The sequence below is a fragment of the Branchiostoma belcheri genome, unplaced genomic scaffold, assembly GCF_001625305.1.
Source record: "Branchiostoma belcheri isolate BF01 breed outbred unplaced genomic scaffold, Haploidv18h27 scaffold56, whole genome shotgun sequence".
NCBI classification, from domain to species: domain Eukaryota; kingdom Metazoa; phylum Chordata; class Leptocardii; order Amphioxiformes; family Branchiostomatidae; genus Branchiostoma; species Branchiostoma belcheri.
Window position 1 is genome coordinate 990,693 of NW_017804198.1, and position 15,002 is coordinate 1,005,694.

General features: G+C 41.9%; 1 protein-coding gene across 4 annotated transcripts in view; it reads left to right on the top strand.

Annotated features, from left to right (window-relative positions):
• The first annotated feature begins 8,092 nt into the window (after window positions 1-8,092).
• The window catches only part of LOC109481533 (axin-1-like), a 20,396-nt gene continuing 13,486 nt past the window's right edge, over window positions 8,093-15,002 (top strand). Inside the window, exons 1-3 of one of the 4 annotated variants that reach the window (XM_019784115.1) lie at window positions 8,093-8,255; window positions 9,911-10,897; window positions 13,162-13,299. In XM_019784115.1, coding sequence (XP_019639674.1) covers window positions 10,011-10,897; window positions 13,162-13,299 — 1,025 coding nt within the window. In that variant the 5' untranslated portion in view covers window positions 8,093-8,255; window positions 9,911-10,010. Of the gene's footprint in view, window positions 8,256-9,568; window positions 9,684-9,910; window positions 10,898-13,161; window positions 13,300-15,002 lie in introns of those variants that run through there. The other 3 variants (XM_019784116.1, XM_019784112.1, XM_019784114.1) reach the window with 3 other exon arrangements.

The window sequence follows — 15,002 nt, forward strand, 5'->3', positions numbered from 1 at the left end:
ACCTAATCTATTTACTTTATTTATTTGTTAATGTAATCTATAAATGTACAGGGTTCCATGATGGTGTTATGCAAACTTATGACATACATGTATATTGTAGTTTTATGCGTTGATTTAATGCATTACTTTTATGTTTGGGGCTTTTGCGGTCACTTCTGTACCACGAAATTATCATTACTGCCAACTTGCTTTTTTCTGCACCTTCCATCACCATACACACACAGTTCCACAAAAATGTCAACTTTTCTCAGACCACAAACTTTTGTTACCACAAACATAAAGGGAATGATGATATAATTTGCATAATCAATGAGAAGAAAATGCCATAATTTCATACTTCTTGCATGTGGAAGTTAAGTGTTCGCCTTCACTTAACTTCCACATGCATCAAGTATGAAATTATGGCATTTTCTTCTCATTGATTATGCAAATTATATCTTCTAGAAGGAGAGATCTTTGAATTATAATTTGGCAAGTAACATACTGCGCTCAGCTACGCATGCTAGTTGTGTCCCACGGGATTAAACTGACAGGTGCACTGTGAGCATACCTCACTCCCTCCCCCTGCTAGATAGGTCCCATTGGATTGAACTGAGAGATGCATTATGACCGTACTAGTACCTCGCTCCCACTCCTTGCTATGTTCCATTGGATTGAACTGACAGGTGCATTGTAAGCATACCTCACTCCCCTCCCCCTCCTAGTTAGGTACCATGAGATTTAACCGACAGGTGCACTATGAGCATACCTTGCCCCCCCCTCCTACATGTAGTTGTGTCCCATGGGATTGAACTGAGAGGTGCACTGTGAGTATACCTCAGCCCCCTCCCCTTCCTAGCTAGGTCCCATGGGATTGAATTGACAAGTGCACTATGAGCATACCTTGCTCCTCTCCCCCTCCTACATGTAGTTGTGTCCCATGGGATTGTACTGACAGGTGCACAATGAGCATACCTCGCTCCCCCTTCTATTCAGGTCCCATGGGATTGTACTGACAGATGCAGTATGAGCATTCCTGGCTCCCCTCCCCCTCCTCCCATGGGATTGTACTGACAGGTGCACCATGAGCATACCTGGCTCCCCTCCCCCTCCAAGTTTATTCCCACAGGATTGAACTGACAGGTGCACCCTGAGCATACCTGGCTCCCCTCCTCCCATGGGATTGTACTGACAGGTGCACCATGAGCATACCTGGCTCCCCTCCCCCTCCTCCCATGTTATTGTACTGACAGGTGCAGTATGAGCATACCTGGCTCCCCTCCCCCCATGTTATTGTACTGACAGGTGCATCATGATGAGCATACCTGGCTCCCCTCTCCCTCCTCCCATGAGATTGTACTGACAGGTGCACCATGAGCATACCTGTCTCCCCTCCCCCTCCTCCCATGAGATTGTACTGACAGGTGCACCCTGAGCATACCTGGCTCCCCTCCCCCTCCTCCCATGAGATTGTACTGACAGGTGCACCCTGAGCATACCTGTCTCCCCTCCCCCTCAGTGTTTGCCCCTTGAGGTGAGTATAGTGGGAGGATCCACATGTTTCCTATAACAGGTTTGCACGCACATTCTCACCTGGGCCTGATTACCTGCTGACCTCCCTGCTCACCCTGCTAGGTAGAGTAGGGCCCTAATAGCCCTAATGCCCCGGGGTTGGATCCAAAATTGCTGCTATTTCAGACTGGCAGAAGTAGCCTGGGTACCATCCGGATTTTCGCTCCGCGACACTCGAAAAATCAGTGATTTCGAAAACTGACTTTTTCGAAACCTGTCTGATATTGACATTTACTGCCATTTCTTAGCACATATTTCGTCAGTTTATTATTTGACGCATTTGAAAAATCATTGATTTTTTCGAGCGTTGCAGAGCGAAAATCCGGATGGTTCCCAGGATATTGCAGAAGGACTAGTGGGGTAAAAGTGTCCAGCATCCAATGCAAGTTTGTTTTTTGTTTTTAACTCTGAAACTTTATTCATACTGACATATTACTGTACACCTTCATGCAAACACAAGGTCTGAATTGGTAGCCATTTACAACAATAAAATAAAATGCTAGGAAGTTAAAAGTTGACGAAAAATTTGGGTAGGAAAAATAAGGTTGAATACTGAAAGACCGGCATACATAATGTGTGATTGAAACATTTTTTATTAAATCATTTTATTGAAAAGTCAACAACTTATCCATTTACTTTATTTATTTAATAATGTAAGTCTATAAATCTTGAGGGTTCCATGATGGAGTTATTCAAACTTATGACATACATGTATATTGTAGTTCATGATTTTATATGGTACTTTTACATTTGCGGTTTTTGCGGGCATGCCTAGTACACCACACCAAGTTAATTTCTTGGTTAATGGATTCACCCCCTTGATTATTTTCTGATTTGCAAAAAAAAAAAAAAATTCAGAATCAACTGCAAAATGCTCCTATTTTGCCCTGAGCAGTTGAAAACAGTGATTTTCTTCCTAGTTGTTACAGTTTTTCCATCTTTCAATGCAGTGGTATCATTAGTTCAAAATTCATTGTTTGAATTTTGAACCAGCCTGGTGTGTTGACCTCATGGCTCCTATCGTACCATTTTGGGCCATAATAGGATGCCTAGGCCTGTTTTTATTTTTTTTTTGCCCGCCCGCTCCATTATTTTTCTAGAAAAAACAAGAAATTAAATTGGTGTGACCTAAAGTAAAAAAAAAAAAATATTGTACTAGGATTCTGTATAAGCATAAGATTCTTTCGTTTCCCTTCATGTGAAACTTACTTCACTCCGTGAACTTCTCCATGTGACCTTGACCTTTAATGAACCTGAAGGTTTAGTTGGTAATGACTTCTCCCCAAGGTTCCCTGGGTGTATTTGACCTTGAGTATTTACTGGCACATGTATAAAAGCAGTTTCACTTCAATCAGGCCACACGAATTTAATTTGTTGGGTTCTCTGATTTTTTCAACAAAAAAAAAATGAAGCGGCGGAGCAAAAAAAATATTAATAAAAACAGGTCTAGGCATCCTATTTCAGCCCCAAATGCAATGATAGGATAAATAGAAAAACTGCAAAATATAAGCATTTTTGAGCTGATTCAGAACTAGAATCTTTTTCTTTTTTTGCAAATCAGAAAAAATGAAGAGGCATATCCGAGAACCAACAAATTCAGTTGTTGTGGCCTCAGCTTGGGCTTTACCATTAGGTTAATTACCAATAAACAATTAGGTTTCAAATGGAAAATATTTGGCATCTAAAAATTCAAAAAATATTGTATTAAACTCCACATGACCAAGTATCCAAGTGCAAAAACAATTTATATTCTGTTCCATGTTATGTTTTTATTTTTACATATGATAAAGTAATGCAGCATATACCAGAAAAGCAAGATATTATATTAGTGTGGCTTGATCCAAAATTAAGTCACTAGATTACAAGTATGATAACCAGATTATTTTTTGTTTATTTCAGTTTTTTATTATGTTCATCAGAAAAGAAACAATGAAATACTATCAGTGGAATACCGAAATCTAGCTGTTTCTTTGCAAGGTTATGTACATGTATTACCGAAATTTTAAAAGAAAAACCCATTCATATCTTCTTCGGTTCCAATGAAAATGAAAACGAAATGCTACCTTTATCAATTTACTAGTACATGTACCTTAGATACCGAGGAATACTATTATGTTAGGTATGTGTATGTATATTAAAAGTTTAGACGAGGACTAAAAAGATGATGTCATGATTTAGCTGTAAAAAGCACCTTTAAAGCTTCATTTTGTAGCATTTAATAGGACGAAATAAAAAGTCAATTTTTGTCATTTCTTTACGAAGTACGATGTTCTATCAGAGCATCATTGGTACAAATCAACCCTACTCCAATGCAAAAAAGTGCCATTCAGGAAGTGAAGGTGCCAAAACGATACGAATGCATCTAAAAGCTGTCATGTTTGTTTACATTCATTCTGGTATTTTGTGGTGGCACCACAAACTGAGTGTGTTTCGTGTGGGCTGTTTTACCGCGCATGCCAAGAATGCCAGAAACGAGATAATAGCACAGATATGATTGAAAAACGGAAGTGAATTACAATCACATGAAGATTTTTTTTTTAATTATAATATTCACTAAATCAATTTTTGGTGAAAATGTTACATAATGCCCATTTATCCCCTTTCCTACTACTCTCCAAGCAGAGGTTTGGGTTTTGGCATGCATATTTTTAGCATGATGTTAGGCATTTTCTATCGGGCTTTCTTTTTTAGTAAAAAAAAGGGAAAAATTTTATATTTTGCAGCCCCACTTGTTTTGGCGTAAAAAAAAGGTTAGACACCAGTGCAAAAAAGAAAACCCGATAAAAAAAGGCCTAAAAACACGCCAAAAATAAGCCAAACCCCAAACCTCTGCTTGGAGTGTACTCGTACTCGTATCTGCTGGGTGCACCTGCTCCTTCTCATTAGTCTGCGGTCGTGTCCTTTCAGTCCATGCGCTCATAACGTCGTTTTTTATCGAAATGATTACAGAGGAACGTTCCCTTTCAAATCCGAAAGTTTATTTTCGAGTGATCGAGGGCCAAAATTGTCTGTACAAAAGAGTGCGATTTTTTTTTTACAACAGTGTGTAGGTATGATATAAATATTTTGTTTGCGAAGTTTTTTTTTTTTTGTTGAAAAGACTAGAGGTACATGTAGATACATAGATTCTGAAGTAGTCTGTCTTTGATATTGTCGGCATCGTGAATAGTTTTTTTTTTTTTACCGATTCGTTTGATATCTCCGAATTTATTACACATGAATCGCCAGAAATGACGCGGCCTTGCTGAAAGATATCTAAATTATTCATCAAAGGCAGATTTTTTGCGAGTCCCTGTATTTACGTGCGCCGTGTCCTATCTACTAGTATAATTTCATTCGCCTCATTTCTCCAGGGGACGTCGAATCACCGATACAGCATATGTACATTTGCCGTCACTCGCTTTGAACGTCCCGAAACTTTAATATTCTGAATTTTACAATGAAATAATGGGTTATGTAAGGGGTTTTCCCCACTCTGCCCGCCGTCCCAGGTATTAGTTAAAGGATGGGCGGAGCGAGTTTATGTGGATTTGGTACAGCCCCGCCCTCCCAAGGATTTTGTTGGCATCCCGAGGGCGGAGCCCGAGGGGTGCCAACAAAATCCGAGGGGGGTGCGGGGCTGTACCAAATCCACATATACGAGCAATTCGCCCATCCTTTAACTGACTTAGAACATGGCCATCTTTCCGAAGCAAAAGAAACACATTTTACACAATCATGTTTTTTGTTTTAAATAAAAAACACTCATTTGTTTTCCTAGAAACATTACCAACAACATTACAGCTTGTAGTGCGTCCTTTTGTTCTCATTCATGAATTTCAGCTGAGCTTCTGTTCGCAGCCTTGTGTGAAATATGCATGGCGGTTGATTTCTTGTCATGCTAGCCCCACAATGCCTTCTGTTTTTGAGTTGAAAAATTCAGGTTTGTCTGTTGAGACAGCAGTCTCTGATCTGATCTGTAAGAAGTTGGTCGTGGGGTCTTTCTGCCAGCGTGTTCTGTTCCCAGGCTGACATGTTCATGCTCTAACCCTTCCCTCCCTCGCCCAGTGCCTTCTCTGCTGTCCAACCATGTCGGTGTATTCTTTTCTTTTTGTTTTACCGTATTTTGTTTTCAAAGTTTAAGAATGTGCGAATCGTGTTAGACATGTTGGGAAGACTTTGCATCATTTCAATGTATTGCTAAAAGTTTGTAGCTTCTGTGTTTCATTTTTTTTTACAATGTATGAGAAACTCTCGTTTTACTTGACATTTGTAAGAATCCCTCTGATTTTTTTTGCTTCATCCATACTCATTATTTATTCTCTGTTCGTTGTTCACTGTCATTGTCATGAGTTTCTTTTGTTTACCTTTTTGAATAAAGATGTACAGGAAAATTGATCAAATTGCTGTTTTCCTGTGTTGTTAATTTTTTTTATTTGCATGTGAATGGTGGGCGTCTCCAACTTAGTCAATTTATTCGTTGGTTAGTACATGGGCGTCTCCGAGTTAGTCTAATTTATTCGTTGGTTAGTACACCCCTGTCCCTTTGGGGACCACACTATGTGGATTTAGTCACAAGAAATACAGGCTCCTGATTGGCTGAGGAAAGGTGGCCATGTTCTAAATGGGAGTTGTGCCGCTTGTCGGCGTTTTGCGCGGGGCGCCGCGGGCGGAATTGCCCGCATTTTGACGCTCCGCCGCGAATCATATCAAAGCACCGCCCGCTTTTGTTCTTTCAGCCCTGATTTAGGCAAATTTTTAGCTGGTTCCGCTCCAAACGAGTGGATGTATGCCTTTTGTTGGCGGGCAGTAAGTAATGTTTTGTACACCGATCCGGCCGACCCGTGGCGAAAATAAAACAGCGCGCTTCTAATAGTATTATTTCTCCAGATGTGTTTCCTTTCATTTCAGACACTTTGAAGTAAAGTTCAACTTGAAATTTCAACGGTAACATAATATTTTCCACTTGCAAAAAAAAAAACGTGCGAAAATTGATTTCTATCTGAGGGATTACTACATGTAGTATTTTTTTTTAGTGATTTTTTAAAGTCTTATAAACAAAAGTTAAGGATGATTATTTCTCGACCTTGTGTATTTCACACTCGTCCTTTTTTGGACTACGTAAATTTCTTGTATTGTTGTTGTTGCATTGTTCCGGCGGTGAGTTGACTTGTGGTTGGAAATGATGAGGTGCGAAGCCGCAGGGAATAACTGTGTAAAACAATTATTGCCCAGGTGAAAATAAGACCCATGCTCTTGGCACCTTCCCGTGAGCCAGTCTTTTATCGGAGTGGATGTGTGAAAAACAGCGGAGATCTGTCTAACATGGCCGGTCAAAACTTTCATGTTTTGTTTCATCTTTTTTTATCTCTAAAAAACGTCGATACACACAACATAGCGTTTACAGACGTTTTATATTATTTCATGGTGTAGCATAATAATGTAGCATGGTGTAGTACAAAAATGCCGCCCCCCCCTCCAAAAAAATAAGAGCAATGAATACATATATCCTCAGGCTTTTCGGCATTCCTATCCATATACTGTACAAACGACCATTTTAGACCTACACCAGGCGAAAAGGTTCCGTCTCCTTTTCTCTCCCCGTGCCATCTGGCACCGCGATCCCGCCAACTTACAGCTGTTACAGTGGCGGGAAGACTGCTGCAGCATGCCGACGGGGTGGCTCAATGGTCCCGACCCGCGGCACTCAAACAGGCGGGGCCCACTGTACTGTACACCCGGCAACGCAGGCAGGCGGCCCGCGAACCGAGCCGGTTTGTCTATCTCTCTGTTTGAGTTTCGGCACCGCGACCCACTTCAAAAGGATGAATCGAACCGACATTGTTTAATTTATATGCCGGCAATTCAGCGTACTGTTGATAGGGCCACTTCCGAGTCAGGCCCAGCGCAGCGTCCGTGCCGTCCCCGGTCTCCTCAAAAACGGCGCTACCAGGCCTAAAGACACAGCACAACACCTTGACAACGACGCAACGGACGTAATTTACCAAGAAATACGAGTCCTGCCGTCCGGCCCGCCATCTGTGATTGATATAAGTGTATCAAAATACAGGGCGCTGGTCTTCAAAGGCTTCCGAATTCTCCCCACTCAAGTCGATAATTGCTACTTTTTGTTGTGTGTAGACAACCCACTTCGGCGGAGGGGTGACCGGTGCATTCAGCTAGGATAACAATCGCTGCATCCGGTACCTACCTTCTCTCAACCAACCCTCGGGATGTTTCTTTCATCAGATAATCACAAGAATGTAACAAAAAAATTCAGAAAGCAAAGTTTTGAAAAAAATGTTACAACAGTATGTGATTTTTAAGTGTAAAGCATATAATTAACACGTTGTGTGAGAAATAACTTCTGAAGAATCCTTTACAATTTGAATGTAGTAGTCCTGTTTGAACATTATTATCGATTTTATTAATATATATTCATATGTATGGCAAAATTTATATTTTGGGGTAAAATTCTGGTCCATCTCGTTGTTGGAATAAAAAAATCGAGTCCTGCCCACCCCCGCGGTGTGAATCTTTTGATTCCTTAGTTCCGTGTTCTGATTGGTGCGGCTCAGTACACACGGTGACGTCACGGCCCCGGGGAGTTGGCGGCATGTGCTTTGATCTGTGCGGCCGACCAGCAAGCTGAACTTCCTCGCTCCACAACGCTTCAAATTCTACCTTTTCCTCGCCATGGAGTGGATATACAGCTAACTATGGAGGTAAGGGGGATAGCTAAGTGTTCCCTGGTGCGATTCTGAGGTAATGTGTCGCCATATTGTCGAGCTAGATCGCTGTAGTCGTTGTTTGATCAGCCCAGGCTCGAGAGGTAAACTCGATTCCCTATAATCTTAATATGGCTTGCCGTTGCCTTTTAAAAATAGCGCAGCGCCGCTGCATTTTCGAACTGTTTGTGATAGTAGCATAGCACAAGGTTGTTTGTAGGCCTTCTGTGGGTCAGGAGATAGATTTTGAGGGGCTGGGTTGGTGGGAAGGTCGGGCGAAGTCGGCGTGTTGTGGTGGAGGGGCCGCGGGGGCAAGTCTTTTATCTGTGCAAATTTGATTGCAGTCGGGTTCGGCCGTTTCACCGCTAGAGACACATGCACACGGCATTCCTAGCCTGACGGGGCCCCGTACCAAGACAATCCTCCCTTCCCCGACCATACTTAGCTTCTATCTGTACGTAATTCACTAAAATGAAGCCGAGAGACTGGTTCTGGACCTAAAAATGTCTGCGCTTTGAGGGTTGTTTTTTCCGTTGGGTCGGTACGCCGCGTGTGTGGTTGTTACTGGTCGGCATTACTGTAAGTTGGCGCCCGCCCTCTTTCCTGCATCTCACAAGCAACCGCGCGACTCAAAAGAGCAAACCATTCACCCATTTTAAACCACTGTATTCATATGTAACCTTTCATACTGATTTTTTTTTTACTCAAACTGTTTGTCGATGACGTTTAGGTTGTGTTGGTTATTTTAGGCAGCACGGTTCCCGTAATCTTGACCGCTAGTCAGTAAAATTACAATAGTTTGTCGTCTAGACTAAGAATAAGAATCGTGGCGATAGGGCTGTGTGGTGTGATGGAAATAATTGGAAAACTCTGTCGGAAAGCGGGCCGGGGAGCTGGCTTTTAGCGTGCGAAATGTCCGTGACCCGCGGTGTGACCCCCAGCACTCAGTCCCTTCAAAACAGATCCATTTCAAAAAGCAAGGATTGCAGTCAGAATACGCGACCTCTGAAATACACAACACCCCCACATGTCGGCAGAAACAGTTTGAGACCACCAAATGTATTTTCCTGTCCTTAGAAATGAAGAAAAATGTGCCCAGCCAAGGTGTTTTCTTTTCCGGCATAATTTGATAGAAGTGGGGAGGGGGCCATCCTTTCTTATACAGTGTTATAATTGTGACATTGTTCCGACTTTGTTCTACCGCAAAGTAGTCCCGCGATTTGAATATCAGTGGCGTGTGTTGTGCTTTATTTTGCCGCTTGTCAGCGACATTTGCATGAAAGATGCTTCTGTGTGTTAGACTCATTTGCAGGGCATTTTGGTTGCCGCCGACGGTAAAAAAAGCATGCTGTATATGCATGTCTAGGGCCTTTTCATCCAGCCGCCATACATATCCTTGCAACTAGAGCCGCTAATGTGTGCAAGGTTGTCTAAGCATCTACCATTCAAATCTTATCATTTTCTACAATGTATGTTCTAGGCATCTGATTGTGTTAGAAATACACCATGGTAATTTTGATGGGAAAAGAAAATATAATATTACTCAAGTTAGTCAAGTAGCATATAGCATACATTCAAATAGTAGCTGGGAGTTACATGGATATCCTTATAAGCAATCTCAGTTAACATTTGTTTTGTATCATTTGTTTCAGAAACAGATCGGTTTGGAGCGAGTCTAGGTGAGCCAGAGTTCCCACTGGATGGTAAATTGTTGTTGAGTAGGGACTGGAGTGCCCCCCTCCCCCCAGCACCATGAGTATTGGTGTACAGGAGTATCTCCAGGACACTGGGGGAAGCAAGTTCACCGAGGACTTACCCACCAGCGCGCGGCCGCCCGTACCCGGCGAGGAGACGGAATCCAACCATGGAAGCCAGCACAGCGGCTCCAGCAACACCAAGAGTGAATACTCCACAAAATCAGACTACTCCAAGTCGGACTACTCTCACTCGTCGGCGGGTACGCCAAGACGGACTAACTGCGACTTGGGATTCGAACCAGAGGGCAGCGCGTCGCCTACGCCGCCGTACCTACGCTGGGCGGACAACCTGCAAGCGTTATTGTCGGACAAGGACGGTAGCCAGTTGTTTGGATTATACCTAGAGAACGAAGACTCCAAGCATCTGTTGGATTTCTACTTTGCCGTCAACGGCTACAAAAAGTTGGACCCCTTGGACGACAAAACACAGAGACTAGCAAAAGTTGTCTACGCCAAGTATATCAAAGAGGGGAAAGGAATCCTGAGTCACAGAGTAAAGCCTGGAACAAAACAGTACTTAGCCAAAAATATAGACTGTAAGCCATTGGACATATCTATATTTGACCAGGCGCAATTGGAGATAGAAAAGTTCATGGAAGAAAATGCCTACAGACTGTTCTTAGAGAGTGATATCTACCTACAGTACTGCCGGAATGGCGGGGAAGTCTCACCTAACCAAGTAGTGACGGAACTGGCGAATACGTCCGGTAACGTGGGAAACTTGACAACGGGAGCGATACTAGCTCCTCTGCCAACGCTACACGAAAACGTTGAACTTAGTACCGAAGACACGATGGAGACACGAACACTTCCGTTGACGGCAGAACACCTTCTAGCTACCTCACAAATAAGGCTCAGGAGTGACAGTAGAGACAGAGAAAGGTAAGAAAAATCATCCTTATTTTCTTCTCAATCTCACCAGCACAGCTAAGGTTTTAGTTTTGAAAGCATAAAGTAGACAGTGGTGTTCTCAGTAACTGGTACTGCATGGTTGCACAGCACTGTTTAGTCAATGGTCAGTCAGTGTGGCCTGCATACATAGGGGCATAACATAAGCATCCACATGGGCCTAAGCCATGAAAGAATGGCTTTTTTGTCCCCCCAAATTCCAAATAGGAATGACTTTAGCTGTAGTCTTACCCGAACATTGAATAAGAATACTGCATGAGTTTTGTATCTGTAAGAAAAGGAAGTTGGTAGCTTTGTACAGGAATATAAAAACGTGTATAAAGCTTGTTCCTTGTGTGTTGAGTACAGGATATAGGAATCCCAAAGCACAGTCTGCTCACCCAGATCACATAACAGATTGGGGTGATCCTGGGAGCTGTGTTTGTTTGTTTGGCTATACCTTCCAGTGTAGAACTGCACCTTACACTCTCAACACCCTGTTCACACCACATATCAACAGCACAGTCTCAACAAGATAGAAACCTTGATGTTTTGTGTTTTTGGTAGGATTTATATTATATTACGTAACAAGAAGAGATAATCTGATGTACACATGTAGCGAACAGATATCAGTGATGAGGGCCTTTGATAAATTAGTCAGTGATCTGTTCAGATGAAAATTTGTGTAAAAACAACAAGATTTGTGATTTTTCTGTATCCATCAGTTTTGGATCTTAATATTTGTTTGCAGGAGTTGACACCATATACCTGTGATTATTTAAAATTATAGCAGAGAAGAACTGTATACTATAATGGCACTACTTTTTGTTGTGCATGTACATTTTTTGGTGCAAGTAATTTTTTTTTATCTGTACCAGTGCCAGTTGTCCCAAAGATGTATATCTTCTACTGGCTTGGAAGCTAAATTTTAGATTATTTCAAACAAAAAAGGTTGTTTTTTTCTTGTGTGTTTCTGGCACAGAGGTTATTGTTTAGGAAATGCTGGTGCATTTTTGCTAGCTCTTTAGCCTAGCAAAAGTTTCCAGTTAGGCAAATGGCCCCCTGGAGGCATGTATAAAGTAGCCATCTTATCAGTACTAGAAAACAAAGGTCAATCTAGATAATGATTTAAGAATCTTGAGTCTACAACTACATGAAGACCAGTCTACTGAAAGTCTCTGTAGGCATTCAAGTGTGAGAGGCCAGAAAAGGGCTTTGAGACAGAGAGAGAGGGAAGACTGTTTGAAAAGTACTGGTCTACAGTCATGCATACCAAATCTGGAGCTAATTTGTGTGGTGGCAGGAGGCACAGAGTCCTGTGTGGTGTCCATAGCTTGTATGGCCTGGGGGTGGAATCAGTCTGGGGGGCACAGTGGGGAAACCTGCACTGGCTAATGGGATCCTTCTGCCACCAAAGAGCCGCTAGCTTTTTCCTGGGGAAAGGGACTGGCTGCCCTCTTCAACCTCTCAGGAGGGGAGTCAGCCCAGTAAACAGGGCCCCAAGGTTGAGTGTCTATAAAAGTGTCAGGGGGGATACTGTAGTAGTTGTTGTGTAGAGATGGACAACACCCCTCTATTGGTTTAATACAATCAAATATTAGTGATTTAGATAATAAGTAATCACTGATAGAATATGTTGACGATTTTGTGGCCAACCAAACACATTTCGGCATATTTTTGGTAAGGATGTGGAGGTAGATTTTTTTCCAGCACACGTCTGTTTTTGCTGTGAGAATGTGGGCTGTGACGTCACTGCTAAACCTTGCACCTAAACTACAGAATCAGCCTTGTTTAGACAGACATTGGAGCTGGCCACCCTGTGTGCATGGCCAGCCCTGGAGGGGACATTAGGCCAAGGCTCCAGATTTCACCAAATAAATGTTGGACATAGTAAAAATCCCAGTCCTCTATGAACCCTCCCAGCAATTTTCAGTGTTTTTCCCAATTACATACATACATGTTGCCCCATGCTTTGCAAATATAACCACAAAAACTTGGTTTTATCTGTACTCAAATGATATGTTGCATTCATAAAATTGTCAAAACATTTTAGCATATTTTTTTTTATTTTTTGTGAGGATTTAACAAGACAATCAAATTATTTTGTGTGGTCTAGAAATTCATATTTTATTTTATATCTTAGGTTTTACCATATTCTCAAACCTGCTGAGATGTACTGAGTGACATATATGATGGTTCTATGTCACTTAAGATGGACACAAAAGGAATTGACTGTCTGTTTTTGTGAATTTCTGTAGATTGACGAGAGGAGGGAACCCGTACCACCAGACGTACGCGCCTGCGCCGGCCACGTCAGCGAACGATTCCGAGCTGCAGAGTCTGTCCAGTGAACAGACGGACGACACCATGTCTCTCACAGACAGTAGCATCGACTTGTAAGTATCTCTTCCCACAGGGATCGAATTTGGTAGTAGGTGCACTGGTGCACCCAACCTAAAAAAATTGGCTGCACAAAATTTTTTGTGGGCGCAAAATATAAGATAATAATAAGTAGAGTGTCAGCGAAAACTAATTAGGCCACACCAATTTAATTTGTTGGTTCTCGGATTTTTTCAGAAAAAATATGAAGCGACAGGGCGAAAAAAAAAACCCAGGTCTAGGCATCCTATTATAGACTTAAATGCTACGGAATGAGCTATGAAGTCAACACAAAAGGCTGGGTTAAAATTTAAACATTGAATTTTGAACTTTTAATCAAACCACTGCAATGATAGATGGGAAAACTGTAACAACTAGGAAGAAAAGGACTTTCCTCAACTGTTGGGGGCAAAACATGAGCATTTTTCAGAATCAAATTTTTTTTTTTTTGCAAATCAGAAAAAAACGAAGAGGCGAATCGGAGAACCAACAAATTAAATTGGTGTGGCCTTATGTTTTGTTTCTAAAGAAAAGTACTACAAGAATGATTTTACTATTTTTCTGACACTTAGATGATAAGAATATGCTGAATACTACTACTACTCTAAATTTAACATCTTGACATATGCAGTACATAAACCTACAAAAACATTTTGGTGCACTGGTACACCCACAGAAAATAATTGGGTGCATAGCTCCAAAATTGGGTACACTAAGGTGCACATGCACCCAGTATTTGCAGCCCTGATAGATATGATCGAATCTAGCACGCTGGCATCAAAAACTAAGGGATTTTCTGGTCTTGTAGTTCGCATGCTCTGAAAAGAAATATGCGTGCTGCACACTGTCAGTGTGTGTGTGTGTGTTTTTTTATTCCAGTCTACCCATCATACCACAGGAAAGCCTTTGTTGTCATTGCTGCATCATTTGCTTTGTCTGTACATTACACTAGGAGATCATGGAATTGATAAGAGAGGGGGGGATCCAATGGCATCCAATGCAGTTTCAGAGCAGCAAAACTGTATTTTCAAAGTCAATTTTTTTGTCATTCTTTTAATGTAATTAGTTGAATCAAACCTATAGCCATAGCATACTGATATCTGTGAGTAAAATGTGATGTCGCTGACAGAAAATGGTTGCATGTTTGGTTTGGTATGGTAGGTTTGGTTCTAGCATATTGGTCAGCCTTCTCAAAACAAGCCGGCTACCGGCGAAAATCGCCGCCTACTCAAATTTTTGCGCCGGCTACTTTCGTCAAAATTTTCAGAAAAACAAGTAAGCTCCGTTACATTTTCTCACAAACTTCACCGGCTCATTTCTTCTGACGAACTTCAGACAAATTTCTGCTAGCTTTCTGGATCTGAAAACTGCTTCTTTCTTAGCCTCCTGTGCAGATTTCTAGTGCACGAGTCAGCGTTTGCTTCTACGAGCGGCCCGCGGCCGGCCAGAGCGGCCGAAACTTTACGGGGGGAGGGTCTTGTTCGGGGCTCGAGTTGTATCCGCGGAGCTGTATCGCTCGAGCTAGGCGGAACTTGCTTCGTAAACTCGTTGCTCACAAAAATTTATCAAGCCGCTACCTTCCCAACTTCTCCCGGCACTAGTAACATTCCTGCTACAAATAACTAGTACAAATCACGTCAAAAAAATATCAAGACATGTATAGAAGCGTGTTCATATCTTTCATACACAGAGACAAATTTTCAAAAACAAATCGCCATCA